Source organism: Eurosta solidaginis, chromosome 4 (genome assembly GCF_040869045.1).
Source record: "Eurosta solidaginis isolate ZX-2024a chromosome 4, ASM4086904v1, whole genome shotgun sequence".
NCBI classification, from domain to species: Eukaryota; Metazoa; Arthropoda; class Insecta; order Diptera; family Tephritidae; genus Eurosta; species Eurosta solidaginis.
Genome location: NC_090322.1, coordinates 35,054,396 through 35,073,142, shown reverse-complemented (window position 1 = coordinate 35,073,142; position 18,747 = coordinate 35,054,396). Strand labels below are relative to the sequence as shown.

The 18,747-nt window shown below is 41.9% G+C and overlaps 1 protein-coding gene across 3 annotated transcripts in view; it reads left to right on the top strand.

The window, feature by feature from the left end:
- The window catches only part of LOC137249603 (zinc finger FYVE domain-containing protein 1-like), a 58,577-nt gene that overhangs the window by 25,727 nt on the left and 14,103 nt on the right, over positions 1–18,747 (top strand). For 2 of the 3 annotated variants that reach the window (XM_067781247.1, XM_067781246.1), the window contains exons 6-8: positions 2,582–2,756; positions 2,844–3,036; positions 18,540–18,710. In XM_067781247.1, coding sequence (XP_067637348.1) covers positions 2,582–2,756; positions 2,844–3,036; positions 18,540–18,710 — 539 coding nt within the window. The remainder of the gene's footprint in view (positions 1–2,581; positions 2,757–2,843; positions 3,037–18,539; positions 18,711–18,747) is intronic. The other variant, XM_067781248.1, reaches the window with a different exon arrangement.

The window sequence follows — 18,747 nt, the reverse complement described above, 5'->3', positions numbered from 1 at the left end:
GCAAGATCTGCATTGCAGACCTGTTCTGGGTATAATGTCCACAGAAAAGATCGCGAGAGCGGAAATGGAGGCGGCCTCGCGTTTATCATACACCACACTGTGCAATATCATATATTTGATCCCGACATCGACCGCAGGCGCAGCGTCTTAGAACGTCAAGGATTATCTGTCCGGTCGGGCGATGCAAATCTAGAAATTATCGACATCTACATCCCTCCTGTCACCTGTTGCCCCAGTGGATACCGCCCTGATATCAGCGGCGTACTCACTGGAAACAGTCGCATTATCTTAGGCGATTTCAATGCCCATTACGATCTATGGCATTCAAACCTGCGGGTACACAGTAGGGGTGAGATGTTAGCGGATCAAATAGAAGAAACGACGTTCTGCACTATAAACGGAGACGCCCCCACACGTATGGTAGGAAGCTGTCACAGTTCGCCGGATATTTCAATCGTGAGCGCAGAACTCGTAAGCTGCGTCAACTGGCAGCCGATGGTAACATTGGCATCCGACCACAACACCACATGCCTATACTTATTTCGTTCGAGCGTCCCGCCGACTTCATCGTCGCAGAGAAACGCACTTTCATTAACTTTAAAAAATGAAAGTGGGACGAATACAAATCCTATACAGACAACCGCTTTGCTGCCCTCCCTATCCCAACTGATGCCCGCCAAGGGGAGCGTGCTTTCCGCAAGGTCATTGAATCCGCCTCGGCTCGTTTCATTCCCGCCGGTAGAATTCCCGAAATTCGGCCCCACTTCCCGGCAGAGGCCGCAAGTTTTGCGAGAGAACGTGACCTTATAAGACAGCTCGATCCCGGCGACCCCCAAATAAGGGACATAAAGCAACGCATCAGATTGCTTGTGTATGAACACAAGCGGGCGAAATGAGAGGAGCACCTAAGCGGTTGTAACCTCTCTGCCGGTGTAGGTAAAGTTTGGTCCACTTTAAAGTACCTATCGAATCCGTCTAGGCACAATGACAAAGTTTCCATCGCCTTTGGCGACAAAGTGCTGTCGATGCGAAAAAATGCGCGAGCGCTTTCTGCAGACAATACATAATGCATTCTACGGTCGACAAAAATAGACGGAGGGCCAACAGACGCGCACGTAAACATAAGTTTAGCGCGTCACCAATTACCACCACCGCCAAAGAGGTTGAGGATGCCATAGGTCATGCTAAACCATCCAAAGCAGTGGGCCCAGACGGCATAGCCATGCCGATGCTTAAAAGTATAGGGAAAGAGGGTTTCAAATATTTAGCACATGTCTTCAACCTGTCTCCGTAATAAAATCCTCAAATCCCTTGCTGGCAGTACTTGAGGAAAAGACAAAGAAACGCTCATTACCACATACAAAGCAATTGGCCAGCCGTTTGCGTGTTACGCGTCCCCTATATGGTCGCCAAGCCTAAAAACTACCCACTGGAAGAAGCTACAGGTCTGCCAAAATACTGCGCTCAGAACCGCCACGAGCTGTCTTCTTATGTCCCCAGAACACCATCTACATAATGAGGCGAGAATACTCGCCATCAAGGAGAGAAATGAGATGCTAACCAAACAGTTCCTGTTGAATACCGAGAAACCTGGGCATCCGGACAGACATCTGATTGATGAGCCAGCACCACCTAGGGACTTAAGGAGTCATCCCGTAAGCATTTTGAGGAAATACGGCACCTGAGAACTCAGCCGTATGAAGCAAAAAAAGACAAGCAGGTCCTTGGTGAACTCCACAAACAGGCGTCGGACCTTTATGCCGGGAATTGCCCGGTGAATTCAGTACTCGGGGAACAGTACCCAAAACTTGCGGAAGTGGAACGCATACTCCCCAGGGAAACGCGAGTCACTCTGGCTCAACTTCGTTCTGGATACTGTAACAGGTTAAACTCTTACATATCCAGAATCAACCCCGACATACAAAATGTATGCCCTGCTCGCAATCCCCACATGACACCAACCATCTCTTTAATTGTAATGTGGAACCAACGCCTCTAACGCCCCTTTCATTATGGTCCACCCCTGTCGAAACAGCAAGTTTCCTTGGACTGCAGAGGATATTGATGACAATTTGTGATCGGTCGCAGCTATTAGGTTGGGCGAAACATTGCTACAACAACAACAACTATACTTCACTAATAGCGTGTTTAAATCAAACTGATTAGTGATACCTCAGCTTGCGCTGGTTTTATACTCTCGGTTACCTCGTTCGCCCATTTCTCGTTAGGTCTAGACGTTTCACGAACATGCCTTCTAGAACAGTTGTATCTCATGTATCTTGGTTATTTAGTGATATACATGTATATCTGTAATTTATGTTTTGTCTTCTTGCTACATGCGTGTATGTGTGAGTAACATCTTCTGCTCTTAGCTGCCGGCTACATATATGTATGTTAAATATTCTCTTTTCGCTGTCAGCTTTGCTGTTTACATGTACAAATGTGTGGCTGCTTGCTTTATTGTTGTTGTGCATTTATTTAGTGGCAGCATAGTGATGAACGGAATTGCTAATATTCGCCTCAATTGGTTTTCGAAAAATTTCGAACATACATTTTTTTTCTTATTTATTTTGATTTATAGAGCTATTATCGTACATGTTTGGGAGCCAAAAGGTCCATCACATTCTGCACAAATGGTACTCGACACAGTGTCAACGCTTGGTGATGCCTTACCGAAATTACATCCGAATACCGTAACCGGTTGGTTAGCAGATTGGGTGGCGCCCAGTTATTGGAAGCAAAACAGTGAAATTATTGTAAATAAATACTTAGAGACTACTAGTCGGAAAAACATGTGTATCTATCAATAATTTTATGTTCTTTTTCTGCTATTTTTTGTATAGAACTGCCATGCATGTAAAAAAAATTTCGAAAGAACTGGTTTGCACAAACATCATTGTCGTGGTTGCGGTGAAGGTTTTTGTCATGCATGTAGTCAAAACCAGTTGCCAGTACCAACGCGTGGTTGGACAGAACCAGTGCGTGTTTGCAATGCATGTTATGCGTTATTAAAAAATCAGCCGAATACAATGCCAGGTAAGAGAGGAAATGAAACTTCTAAAATATTTGAAAACATATTTGCACACATTTTACTACACTTTCATTTAAACAATATTATTGTTATTATGATCATTATAAAGCCTACTGCGTCCTTTATATAAATCAATTGTACTTGACCTTTCAGCTTCTACTATATATGGAGGCTTTTAATGTCTTAAAGTACCAATTCAGGCTTTTTACCCTATATCACGAACGGATTAAGAGTCACGCCACCTTAATGGGAGAGTCTCAGTCTCGCAAAATCAACGTATTAGCGAAGAATATTATCCAAGCGTGAACCAGACCTCTGAGTCGGGGTCATTATATGGATTCTCTTTTTCCCAAAGTGTTCTGTCCACATTGGACACCTCGAAATTTCGTAAGATTCTGACTGTAAGGACCATGTTATTTGCCTTAGAGTCGAATGCAGGCGAAGAAAGATCTTTGTTGTTTTGTTTAAGCCAGCATCTAGATGAGCATAAGCGTTGCCCAGTGTAACCACTTGGTATTTTGTTTCCACTGAAAATCGGCTTTTGGTACTATCTTAGGATTGTTCTGACATGAATAATTTTCTTCTCCGGGTAAAAGGCACTAGGACAGAGTTCTTAGGATTGATAGACAAGCGCAGGGCTTGTTGCATGCGATTGGATATTTTTTCCTCGTGCACAGCTTGTCAAATCCATTGGATATCAGTAACTGAAGGAGGGCATATATGACTAAGGTAGACAAGACCCCTTTGCCCCCAGCGGGTAAGGGGGTAAGAATATACCCGCGGTAGGTATGCCTGTCGTAAGAGGCGACTAAAATACCAGATTCAAGGGGTGTGTAGCGCAACCCTTCAGGTTGCCAGCTCAATATATAGCTTCTCCAAAGCCAATTGTCAACCTCACCTATCCGCGGCGAATCCTGTTTCACTAACAGACGAGGCTCTGGCGACCCCAAGCTCCTCATGGAACTTGGGGGTGGGGAGGGAGGGGATGGCTTGAAGGTTTAAGGTGGCCACATAAATCGCTCCCGAGATGGTCGGGCTAGCACCTTAATGGTGCTGAGGTACCGGAGCGTACCGGATCTGTATCCGGCAAAGGACCATCACATCGATAACACTCCCCAAAGCCTTCGGGGAGCAACTTTATCGCTACAACAACAACAACAAGACCCCTTTGAGGGCATCGCCTAGTGGGTACAATTGAATCAGTTGTCCCTTCCGGCTCAAGACTGATTTTTCTTCGCTTTAGCATGTGTAGCACCCAGTGAATGATCACTGGCCATATATCCCTGCCAATAATAGCCTGTTCGATAGTTTGATCATTTTCCGCGGATTTTCTTGATTTATAGTCAAATTGAGGCTGGCATCGCTAGAGTGGACTTTTCTGAGTCGCACCACTGTTGGAAGATCATTAATCCTCTCGCAATGTTCTCTTCAGTTAGTCCTCTTAGATCTCCCAAGTTGTCAAATATCTATATTGTTGTTGTTGTTGTAGCGATAAAGACACTCCCAGAAGATTGTGGGGAGTGTTATCGATGTTGATGGCCGTTTGCCGGACATAGATCCGAATGTTCCAGTAACAAGCACCATTAAGGTACAAGCCCGACATTTGAAACACATTGAAACTTCTAAGCCATCACGCTCCGTTGTGGTCGCCAGAGCCTCCGCTGCTTAAGAAATATGATTCGCCACGGGAGATTGACAATAGGGTTTGAAGAAGCTATAAAATGCGATGGAAACCCCTTGAAGGGGTTGCGCTACACAATCCCTTAAATCATCTCGGTATTTTAGTCGCCTCTTACGACTTAAACTATTCAGCAGCACCACCTACAAATATACGTATGGTATTTGTAATGTATTCGTAACCAAAGAAAATGATTAGAATAAAATAAATGCAGAGATTTCAAGCCGAATTCTCTTTCAACAGCCAGATGGTGCTGTGAGTCGCACAGAGGAACACCCGGCACAACAGTTACAAGAGGCTGAAGGGGGCTTCGAACACTCTAAACCAAAAGGGCAAGGGGAGGACGACGAAGGTGCTGGAGGGGGACAAACAGCCCAATGGTGCTGCGAGTCCTACAGATAAACCTTCAACACAGTAAAGTGGCGTCGAGGGAACTCCTCCTAACCCTTGAGGAAGGTTCGTTAGACGTGGCGCTGATCCAGGAGCCGTGGCTCTCATCGGGAGGAAAGGTTTCTGGACTTAGCGCGCGCGGATTTGGCGTTTACTACGCGCAAACGGAAGGACGAGTGCGAGCTGTAGTAATGGTAACGAAACAGCTGCATTCATATATGCTGCCTAATTACACTACTGAGGATCTCGTAGTGGTGGCCGTTGAGCAAAGGAATAAGCAGGCACTTATCCTGGCATCCTGCTACATGGCCCATTCTGCGGAGGTTCCACCGATGGAGTGCAAGAGGCTAGTACAGGACGAAGGGCGCAAAGGGCGGTTGGTCATGGGCGCGGATGCAAATGCGCACCACAATGCGTGGGGAGGATCAGATACGAACGAGAGAGGCGAATCTCTATTTTGTTACATCCTGCAAACCAATTTGCAGATAGCCAACAGGGGAAATGTCCCTACATACATTGGTACAACATCCAGCAATGTTTTGGATATTACACTGAGCTCCGAACGTGGTATAACAAGGTATGATTTGATGGTTCTTGATAGACCATCCTTCTCCGACCATGCGTATATCAGCTTCAGCATCCCCTACAAAAGGGTAAAAAAGGGAGGAACCTTTAGAAACCCTAGGTCAACAAACTGGCTTAAATTCCAGAAACAAGTAGAAACGATACTGGGACTACCCAAAGAGGTTGCCAATGTGGAAGAACTGGAGGAGTCTAATGAATTCCTAACTAGGACGCTTATGACTGCGTAGAACAAAGCTTGTCCTCTAAGAAGATTCAGAGGAAAAGCAAAGCCGCCATGGTGGAGCAATGAGCTGAGTCTTCTAAGAAGACAGGTAAAAGAAATGTTTAAGCTAGCAAAGACCGCGGAAAGCGAAGCATGTAGGGACGAGTACATGGATCTACTGAGGAACTACAGGCGTGAAATTTCCAGGGTGAAAAGAATCTCATGGAAAAGTTTCTCTACGGACATAGAGTGCTCCAGCGAAACAGCACGGTTGAGAAAAGTTCTAGCAAAGGGAAATATAGTCCAGGGACTAATAAAGAAAGAGAACGGGGAATGCCGGGCTTGGTGACCGATACCAAGATCGAGTGGGCAGTGAAGACGTTTTCTAAGTTTAAATCGCCGGGCCCAGATGGTATATTCCCGGCCATGCTACAAGTCTCAAGTAGGGTGGTCGTGGAATGGCTTAAAATAATATTCGATGGGTGCATAAGACTGAATCATATACCGCACTCTTAGAGAACTGCTCGTGTAGCTTTCCTACCAAAGGGGGGAAAGACCGGGTCACGTGTATGCCAAAGATTATAGACCCATTAGCTTAACATCATTTCTGCTCAAAACATTTGAGAGGCTGATAGATGTGTACATAAAGTCCAAAAGATGATGAGCTGCTCTCCACAACACAACATGCGTACATCAAAGGCAAGTCGGTAGACACCGCGTTGCATAGGGTGGTAATAAGCGTAGAGAAAGCCCTGGAATATAAGGAATATGCTCTAGGAGTCTTCTTAGACATTGCCGGGGCTTTCAATAATGTCTCTAAATGGGCGAATATGGATGGTCTTAATTACATTAAAGTACATCCAGCCTTAACCAGATGGATCGGCCGCATGTTAAATTGCAGGAAGATTACATCACAATGGGGATTGTACGAGGCCAGTGGACAGGGGAACGCCGCAGGGAGGGGTGCTATCACCTCTGCTGTGGACGCTGGTCATCAACCAACTGCTCGGGCGATTTGATGTGGGACCCGTAAAACTTACGGCTTACGCGGATGACGTTGCAATTGTCATAAGTGGAAAGTGCCTTCCAACGATTAGCTCTTTGATGGATCGGGCGCTTCGGGATATTCATACCTGGGGATCAAATGTCGGGTTGAAAGTCAACGCGGATAAGACGGATATGGTCTTGTTTACAAAGAGGTACAAGGTCCCAAATTGGATCAGGTCTAAGTTAGGAGGGGTGACCCTACAGGAGAAACCTTGCACAAAGTATCTAGGAATCATCCTAGACAGTAAGCTGTCATGGAAGCTCAACGTGGAGGAGAGGGTGAAGAAGGCTTCAACGGGCCCCCAGTGGGTTAGGGGGTCAGAATATACGCGCGGTAGGTATGCCTGTCGTAAGAGGTGACTAAAATACCAGATTCAAGAGGCTGTGTAGCGCAACCCTTCAGGTTGCCAGCACAATATATAGCTTCTCCAAACCCAAATGTCAACCTTACCTATCCGCGGCGAATCCTGTTTCACTAACAGACGAAGCTCTGGGGACCCCAAGCTCCTCATGGAACTCGGGGGTGGGGAGGGAGGGATGACCTGAAGGTTTAATGTGGCCATATAAATCGTTCCCGAGATGGTCGGGCTAGCACCTTAATGGTGCTGTGTTACCGGATCTGTATCCGGCAAAGGATCATCACATCGATAACACTCCCCAAAGCCTTCGGGGAGCAACCTTATCGCTACAACAACAACAACACCATGGCTTCAACGGCACTTTATGCATGTAAAAGAACGCTGGGGTGTACGTGGGGCTTATCGCCCTCTCTTTCTCATTGGGTCTTTACAGCGATGTAAGCCCTATCCTATACTATGGAGTTCTTGTTTGGTGGAAAGATCCCTTCCACCAATATTGCAGTACGCGTTCCTTCAGCTATTAATACAAATGATTCATTTGCCGCGGATAACCAAAACATTACCAATGATGTTATTATTTCTGGTGCTTCCGGCACTGCTGTTGCTGCCGTAACCGATGCCGCTGTCACCGATGTCCCTGTCACTACAGACGCCATCACCACCGCCGCTGTCATCGCCATTCCCGACGCTGCTTCAATTGCACCGCCGCCATTACTACCACCGCTCCCACTGCTACTACCACCGCTGCCACTGCTACTACCGACGCCATCACCACCGCCGCTGTCATTGCCAATACCGACGCCATCACCACCGCTGCCACTATGGCCAATACCACAACCGAGTTCACTGAAGAAGCTGCAGGCATATTATACGGGGAAATGCCTAACAGTCCACAACATATAAAAGATGAACTGAACAAAAGGATAGAAATCCTAAGAAAGGAAAAAGAAATCCTGACGTTGGAAAAATCCGTTGCGGACTTAAAACGTGAATTCCAAAACGCACGAAACGACACCCCCATTGGTAACGGTAGGCTACAAATCCCAAATCGTTTAACTTTTCGGAACATCGAACATACCATCACAAAATTTGACGGTGAGAATAAAGCATATAGCGTGCACGACTTTCTTCGCAATTTTGATAGAGTCATGCAGATGGTAAATGCAGACGACATTTTTAAGTACACTTGCTTGTGCAATTCTCTTTGCGGTGACGCTAAACTTTTACTGTATAGAGACGTTCTAAATTACGAAAATTTAAAATCGCTTTTGGTTAGAAAATTTGGTCGGGTGGTGAGCCGTCACGAAGTATACAAAGCGTTGGCCACTCATAAATGGGATAAAAAAGCAGCATTCGCCGATATGTGTTGGAAATGGAAAACATCGCTGCTCGTTGTGACTATGTCGACGAATTTGAACTGATCAACTTTATAGTTGATGGCCTCCAAGACAGGTCCCCGGAAATATATATCCTAATAAACGCAAGGACGATGAAAGAATTCAAACAATCGCTTGACTTATACGAGCGTCGTCGCTCATCTCGTCCATCTATATACGACAACGTTCAAAAACCGAAACCATCAAAATCAAATACGCCAAAGAACGATGAAACTGATGCAGCAGAAATACGCTGCTTCAATTGCACCCATATGGGACACTTTCAGAGCAAATGTCCATACGAAAAATGGCCGGTGGGAAGTTGTTTCCGTTGCTGGAAGATGGGCCATGACCACCGCAGTTGTACTAACTCAAAAAAGGTACTAAACTTGAAGAAAACCGTTGCTGCAGTCGGGACCGACACTGAAGATGGGGATGAAGAACGTTGCTACCGAATGTTAGGATCTATGAATATGGTAAGTGTCGCCTATGTAACAAAACAAGTTAAGTGCAAAAGATTTATGGATTGCTTATCTCTCTTTGATACTGGCAGTCCAACTAGCTTTGTTCGCAAGTCCGCCGTGCCATTTGATGTGAGCGGAGTCGCCAAGCAGTCAAAATATCGAGGATTGGGAAATAACAAATTAATGATTTTTGGAAAAATTAAATGCGAAATAAAATTTAAAAATAAAATAGATGAATTTGTTTTAAATGTGGTGCCTGATGACACTATGGAGATTCCTCTAATTTTAGGCAGAGATTTTTTAAAAAGATTTCATATTTGCTTATGCTTATTAGGTGATGCGACAATTAAACATACAAAACAAGAAAATAATGATATGCCAGATAACACTTCTTATTTCTGTGCGCTTAACTTGAATAATATACCTAGTCTTAAGGGTGAAAAGAGGCATTCAGAATTACAAATCTCTGTACCAAGTAACAGTATACGGGTAGAAGATGTTGAGCTCGAAGAAATAAACGTAGTGTCTTATGAGGCTTGCAGCGATGGGTTATGCCCACTTGATCAAAATTTTAGTGAGAATATTTTTAATAAACAGGCCGCCTGCATATCTGAAATTAATATAATTCAAGAATTAGAAGAAAATAGTACTGATGTATTGAGAAAGACCTTAGAAGATAACTATTTGAGGCCAAGAAATATCGAATCTAAACCGTATGATTACGAGATGAAAATAAGGTTAGTTGAGGATAAACCATTCCATGCGTTGCCAAGGCGACTTTCTCATTATGAAAAAGCTGAACTTAGAAAGATAACGGATGAATTATTGGAAAAGAGTATCATTAGGCCAAGGCGATTCACCATATGCCTCTGCGGTTGTATTAGTAAAAAAAAAGAATGGCGAAATTCGTAAATGTGTTGATTACCGACCGCTGAATAAATTAACAGTTCGGGACAGTTTACCGCTCCCCTTGATCGAAGACTGCTCGACTATCTAGGCGAAAAATAATTTGTCTCAACACTAGACCTAAAAAACGGGTTCTTCCATGTTAAAATGGCCCCAGATTCCATTAAATATACATCTTTTGTAACGCCTTACGGTCAATTTGAATATATGCGTATGCCGTTTGGGTTAAAAAACGCCCCCGCTGTATTCCAGCGATACGTCCACAACATTTTCAAAGATTTGGTTGACAATGGATCGATAATGATATATATGGATGATTTAATTGTAGCCACGGTAGAATTCCAAACCCACGTTAAGATCCTCGGCAAAGTACTTAGAAGAATGAAGGAAACGAATTTAGAACTTAGGCTAAATAAATGTATGTTCGGGTTTAATACTCTCGAATATTTAGGCTATTCAGTCATTCGCCCCAGCGATGCGCACATAGAAGCAATCAAAAAATATAGGCTCCCGAAAAATTTTAAAGAACTTAAGACCTGCTTAGGCCTCTTCTCATACTTCAGAAGGTTTATTCCGAATTTTGCTAAAATAGCTGAACCATTACAAAAACTGACACGAGATGGTGTTAAATTCGAACTCTCAGAAGACTGTTTACGAGCCTTTAAGGAACTTAAAATAAAACTGTCGTCCGCCCCATTGCTTGCAATATACGATCCGAAGAAACAAACTGAGTTGCACTGCGATGCAAGTTCAGCAGGTTTCGGTTCGGTCATACTCCAAAGACAAACGGACTGTCGTTTGCACCCGATTATGTACTTTTCAAAAGCCACCTCACCCGCGGAAGCAAGATACCACAGCTTCGAACTGGAAACCCTGTCCATCATATACGCTCTACGCCGGTTTAGAGTTTATTTGGAAGGAATTCCGTTCAAGATAGTCACAGATTGCAACTCCCTTACGATGACTTTAAATAAAAAACAACTTAACCCGCGGATAGCCAGATGGGCTCTAGAGCTTGACAATTATAACTATACAATTCAACACAGAGGTGGAGTTAACATGGGACACGTTGATGCGCTTAGCCGCTGCCCTGAAGCCGGAACCGCCGATGAATCCGAATCAATCGTCGCTACTATCGACAAGAAGCCTGCGGGAATAACAAAACTTTGCGAAATGGTCTTCGCCGCGGATGCTGACGAAGCAGATTTTCACATCCAAGCGACACTATACCGCGACAATAACATAAAACAATTACGAGAAAAGCTAGAGACAGGTCCCGTGCCGAACTTTGAGTTAGTAGACGGTCTCGTCTTTAGGAAAGAGGGGGTGGGGAGGCTACAGTTGTACGTCCCGAATGAGATGGAGAATAACATTATTAGACTGGTTCATGAGAAAATTGGTCACTTAGGCGTCGATAAGACGTGCGATCAACTAAAGAAACACTATTGGCTACCCAAGATGAAAGATAAAGTAGAAACCTTTGTTCGCAATTGCATTAAATGCATCATGTACTCAGCCCCAGCCCGCGTGAACAAGCGAAATATGCATAGCATTGCTAAAATACCGATACCATTCGACACCATACATATCGATCACTTTGGCCCTGTGCCCTCCATTAACTCGAAGCGCAAATATATTTTAGTGGTTGTTGATGCATTCACGAAGTTCGTTCGTTTGTATCCAGTAAATTCAACGAGTACGAAAGAAGACATAGCTTCCCTAGACAAATACTTAGTTATTACAGCAGACCCAAGAGGCTGATATCTGACCGCGGCTCTTGTTTCACTTCTCTCGAATTCGATGCGTATTTGTTAAAAAACAATATATGTCACGTGAAAGTAGCCACGGCTTCCCCACAAGCAAACGGACAGGTAGAAAGGGTGAATAGAATAATCAAGGCCATGTTGAGTAAAATCTCCGAGCCGATTAACCATGCCAACTGGTCAGCCAAGTTAGGTCAAATAGAATACGGTCTTAATAATACCATACACTCCACCACTGGTTACGCACCAAGTATGTTGCTGTTCGGTGTGGAACAGAGAGGAGCGATAATCGATGAATTGACAGAATAGAATACGGTCTTAATAATACCATACACTCCACCACTGGTTACGCACCAAGTATGTTGCTGTTCGGTGTGGAACAGAGAGGAGCGATAATCGATGAATTGACAGAACACCTAGAGGATAAAAACCATTACAGTGCGCCTCGTGACCTTGAGGCTATCCGTGCGTCTGCCTTAGCTGCTATAGAAAAGTCACAAGAATATAACTCAAAATACTTTTCCAATCGCTCCAAGCCTCCTGAGACATACAGTGTCGGTGACTTTGTTGTCATACGTAATGTAGATACATCGGCCGGTTCTAATAAAAAGTTTATACCAAAATATAGAGGCCCATACGTAATTCATAAGGTATTACCACATGACCGATACGTAATAAGAGACATAAAAAATTGCCAGTTAACCCAGTTACCCTATGATAGTATTATAGAAGCATCGCGCATTAGAATGTGGTCTGCCGATGCATCTGAATGCCACTCAACTCCCGTTTAGGCGACACTCCATGTATTTCAAGTATATTGTGTTTATTTTAAGTAAGAACAATTTAGCTTATAGTTACAAATAGAAATAAGTGACTTAATAATCGTGCTCGATTATAGTGTCAGATTGGCCGTAGCTGTAATCCATCAGAAATGAAGGTACTGACACTCGTCGTTAGTAATAATTGTGTGCCAGCCCTAATAGTCACTGGATGGATTGCAGCCAACGCCATCTAACACCCTACAAGAAACGCTGATAGTTTTACTAATACACTCACACTTCTAATTGACAATGCTGATCCTGCGATGACGTAAACATTGATACTCAAATTTACGTATGGTCCTTTGTTCGCACACGCATGTCCGCATGTACCCAACGACAGCCTATAATCATGAAAAAGGACTCAAACTGGGAAAGCTTCGAACACCTGGTACAGAACAAAAGAACATACAGCAGATACCATTATGCATGTGAGACAGATACATAATTCTCAACGGAATTTTATGTATGCGAGAACAGTTTATCCGATTTAATCATGTTGTCATATGACAATCAAATGATTATCACGGTTGTTTTATTTTTTAAATTCCGCCATTTTCAACCGACGAAAACCATATAAAAAATAAGTTTAAAAAATGAAAAAGAGAGCATTTCAAAGCTCCGTGCTAAAAGAAAAAAAAAAATCGAAAATAATATTAAAAAATACCAAAAGCTGTCGGAATGTGTGGGACGCACTCAAAAAATTGATACGCGAAAAATAATAGTGGTTAGTGGTGATTCATTTTTAAATGTGTTTCCGCATGAGGAAAGCGCTCTTCTGTTGTTTTGTTATTTTCTGAATTTAAATTGAACATTCTGAACTCGAATTCTTATAAAACCGGGAGACATAAACACACACGTACACAATTGTTTACATCACATTTGCGCAAATCCCCTTAAGTTTGTGATAGAAAGTTTGTATAAGGCGCTGATCGTTAGGTTGACATTGCTGACAATCAGATGATAGTCATATGATAGTCAATATTCTTGTAGGGCAGTCAGATCGGTTACACGAGCAGAAGGTGTAATGTGAAAAATATAAGTATGGCAGCGCTGTCTTTTAGGCAAGAATCTGGCGATCAGCCAATCAGGTGCTCGCTTTGATTCTTGCTTAGCTGACGCAGCCCTCTGTAGGAAAACATCGGTAACTTATTATAAGAAAGATGTTTAAAAAAAAAAAAAATGTGAAAATATGGCAATGATGTAGACACGAAAAAAAGAAAGGAAATTAATTGAGAATAGAGCACTGAATGCGAACGGATACATAAAAAAACTCAACCTTGGCATTATTATTACAAATAAACCGGAATTAAACTACCTCAAAAAATCAGAGGGGGTATGCAGACTATCAATGCTTAGCATTACGGGAGCCCTGAAAACAACCCCAACAGCTGCACTGTATGCCATTCTGCACATTTCACCTGTATACATGGTAGCAAAGAACATAGCGTTAACAACTGCAACCAGGCTCGGTACCTCGGGGCAGATTGAGCGCCGACCATACGGCCATAGTAGTATAGCGTCATCAATCACAAGACGAACAGACTACCTGATTCCCTATCTGCGCTTCGAGGGCGATCTTAAGGCCACAATAGAGGTGGACGGTTGGCGCAAGGGTGCTCAAATGGAGGACGAGGCGATACATGTGTACACAGATGGTTCCAAAGTAGTGGAAGGAGTAGGGTCTGCGGTATACTGTGCTGATCCGGAAATAAACAAATCCTGCAGGCTGCCGGATTACTGTAGCGTTTTCCAAGTGGAAATAGTAGCCGTAACCAAAGCAGTAGAAACCCTGGAAGAAAATAGCCCAAGCTGCAATCGTGTTAACTTTTATATTGACAGTCTCGTTGATTCGATTCTTCAAGTCGATATCGAACGCTCGATGATGCCATTTTAGTTCCCGTATCTTGGTATTATCTCTTTCGTTTGCAGATTTCAAATGGTGTTTAGAAAGCTTTTTGGAGTTACCAAAATATTTTCTTTTATAAATAGCATTTGTTTCTTAATCTCTCAAGAAAAAATCATTCCATAAATAATCACTAAAGCATAAAATTATAACTTTCAAAAAGACAATTCGACACCTAATTTGGTATCGAACAGTTCGTATTGAACGTTCGATACGACGCGGCGACAATTTGTGTTACGGAAAGCAAAAACGATTATTTTATACTCGTTCTTGATCGATATTGAATTACGGAAAGCCGCCCCAGGTCTTACAACCTTAGACTAACAAAGTTGCTTCTATCATTAAAAAGAGAGGACTGTATACTCATGACGGGTATTCTGAATGGACACTGCCTTCTGGCGTCACATGCCTTTAAATTAGGCTTGGTCAGTGGTAGCAGATGTAGGAATGTGGGCTGGAGGAGGAAACGATCGAGCACGTTCTGTGCTCTTGCCCTCCACTTGCCAGGCTAAGACTCCAGCTATTAGGAGTGATACAGCTGTCAGATCTAAAAGCAGCAAGTGGCTTAAATCCTAGGAAGTTCTAGTATTTGCCAAGAGGACGGAGTTATTTTATAACATACGTCCTGGTTTTTGATAGGGTTTTTCAGTTTGGTGGTTAAAACAAACTTCTGGTAACACTACGGACTTATTCAGTCTATGTGAGGTGCTCTTATGGACCGGCCAGTTCAACCTCTCTTTCAATTTGCTTGAGGAGCGACCCCGTAAAAACCCGTTTTTCTAATTGAAAAAACGTATTTCTACATTTTTGATAATGCTTTGCCCGGGAACAGAACCGAGGATCTTCGGTGAGGTAGGCGGGGCACGCTACCACCACACGACAGCGGCCGCCGTTGAAATAAGTTCCCGCAATAAGATTTTCTATTTTCTACCTCTTTTTGCTTGTAAAAACATAAATAGCCGATGATACAACGCAATATGGGAAATTCGCTATATTAGGTATATTATTCATAAACACACGCATACGCTTTTATAACTGTGCCGTAACAAAAGCCGACTAAATTTGAGAAATTCCAGACACAGAAACAAGCTAATACTTTTAGAAAGGTCCTCGGTTCGTAAAGTTTGAATTCCGAATCAGATTTGGTTCGCGTTTTCCGAACTACTCTTACATAAAGGTACCAACATCATATTTTTCGACCGCATTCATACGTATACCGTTTTAAAGCGCCATCATTTCCCTCACAAACATTTCCTAATTTCTTCGATATTTATTTGTTATATATTGATATATTGATCGCTGCAGACAAAACCGTTATGTGTAGCAAACTTTCAGGCAGACTTTCTTATAATGAGTTTAGAGTTGTGTAGCAGATGGAGTAGTCGATATAACTCCTTTTACCTTAAATTTTTATTAATTTAATATAAATTTATTTCGAAAATGCATGGATTGCGGAAACCACCTACATGCAGTTAATAAGCGACAAAATGCCTAAAACTACAGTTTAAAAAATATCTCAACTCTCAGAGAGCCCTTCTAGAATACAAAACTACATTTTCAAGAAAAAAGTTACACTTTCAAATTTTAGATGTTTTTTAGTAAAAACAAGTAAGGAAGGCTAAGTTCGGATGTAACCGAACATTATATACTCAGCTGAGAACTTTGGAGAAAAAATAAGGGAAAATCACCATGTAGGCAAATGAACCTAGGGTAACCCTGGAATGTGTTTGTATGACATGGGCTTCAAATGGAAGGTATTAATAAGTATTTTAAAAGGGATTGGACATTAGTTCCGTAGGTGGACGCCTTTAAGAGATATCGCTATAAAGGTGGACCTGGGGTGACTCTAGAATGTGTTTGTACGATATGGGTATCAATGAAAGGTATTAATGAGTATTTTAAAAGGGAGTGGGCCTTAGTTCTATAGGTGGACGCCTTTTCGAGATATCGCCATAAAGGTGAATGCGTTTTCGAGATATCGACCAAAATGTGGACCAGGGTGACTCAGAACATCATATGTCGGGTACAGCTAATTTATTTATATATGTAATACCACGAACAGTATTCCTGCCAAGATTTCAAAGGATTTTTATTTCGCCCTGCAGAACTTTTTCATTTTCTTCTACTTAATATGGTAGGTGTCACACCCATTTTACAAAGTTTTTTCTAAAGTTATATTTTGCGTCAATAAACCAATCCAATTACCATGTTTCATCCCTTTTTTCATATTTTGTATAGAATTATGGCATTTTTTCATTTTTTGTAATATTCGATATCGAAAAAGTGGGCGTGGGCAAAATCGGATTTCGCCCATTTTTATTACCAAGGTAAAGTGAGTTCAGATAAGTACGTGAACCAAGTTTAGTAAAAGTATATCGATTTTTGCTCAAGTTATCCTGTTAATGGCCAAGCGGAAGGACAGACGGTCGACTATGTATAAAAACTGGGCGTGGCTTCAAACCGATTTCGCCTATTTTCACAGAAAACTGTTATTGTCATAGAAGATATGTCCTTACCAAATTTCACAAGGATTGGTAAATTTTTGTTCGACTTATGGCATTAAAAGTGTTCTAGACAAATTAAATTAAAAATGAATGTTGACATAATTTACTTATATACTGTAAAGATATTCAATTTTTTGTTAAAATTTCACTTTAATAAAAAACTTTGTCATCCGATTTTGCTAATTTTTATTAAGCAAACATATAGTAATAAGAGTAACGTTCCTGCCAAATTTCATCATGATATCTTTAAAGACTGCCAAATTACAGCTTGCAAAACTTTTAAATTACCTTTTAAAAGTGGGGGTGCCACGCCCATTGTCCAAAATTTTACTAATTTTCCAAGTTTTATCGCTTTATCCGTCTTTGGTAATGAATTATCGCACTTTTTCGGTTCTTCGAAATTTTCGATATCGAAAAAGTGGGCGTAGTATAGGAGTGTTCCAAAACTAATCTGTATTCATACAAAAAATGTGCTCCAATTAACATTGCGATGTCCTAGGCGATGAGTAGGTGATCCCACTCTCGCTTTGTTTGTGAGTATTCCATAGAGTACATACGTGAGAGTACTTTCCAAAGTACTTTCACTGTAGTACTCCATGGAGCACCCACAGAGGATCATATGCCAAAGTACTAAAGAGGAATTGTGTTGTCGGAAAGAATTACCGGAGTGAATTTAATTTAAACAATTGAGCTTTCCAACAATTTCCGCATTTAATGAAAATGGTGCAATAATTCACTATCGTGCAAGCAGTAAGACGAATAAGGTAATTCAGAAAAATGGACTATATTTGATTGACTCTGGTGGCCAGTACCTTGACGGCACAACTGATGTGACAAGAACATAGTAAAATGTTATTATCCGTTATTTGTATGCACTATTTTACTTTTGGCAACTCTGTAAGATCGTCATCGTGTCGTGATCACGGTCGTTAAAAAACGAGCAATGATCGGCTGATGGTGGTCCGCAAACGCATTGCAAAGGAGTATTGATAGAGTACTCCAACATGAAGAAAATGGAACACGTAATCCAACAATTTTTGCAGGGTATAGAAGTCTATATCTATCTAGATTAGCTTATGCCGTTACGGATTACCGTTATGCGAACAAAATTAATATACTCTGTGAGCTCTGCTAAGCTGAGTATAAAAATAAAGTGTTGGCGACGATAAAGCGTGATTTGAGCTTTATTTATCTCGAAAACCAGAACCAATTCTGACACCGGATTAAGATTCAGCCTACCAAAGGCCTTTAAAAAATTATTGGCTTATTTCTGGGTCTTAAATTTGTCGGACTGTATAATTTGTATTTAACTATTCACATCAGCTAGTTATCAACTTATCTGCTTAAAAATTATTGGTCTACAATGTTTCGTTTTTCCAAATTGTGTAGAAAATTTAACCAAATAAGCAGACAACTTAATAACCAGGGTGACGTGAATACCCCATATTTGTTAATTAATTCTAATTACTATTTTCGAAATATGTATATGTTAATTTCTAATTATATATAGCAAATACAACCGAAGCATTTAATCCAATCAATTCCAATTCAAATCCAAATAACAATACCACAGGCGCACCAGGAACAGCGGATCAAGCTGATATAACGGCTCGCAAAATAGGTGAAGTACTCATCAATCCATTGGGCAATCTAACCAAAGGAGCTTATGAATACACCAAAGGTATCAAACTTTTCAGCATTTAAAATAAAAATAAAGT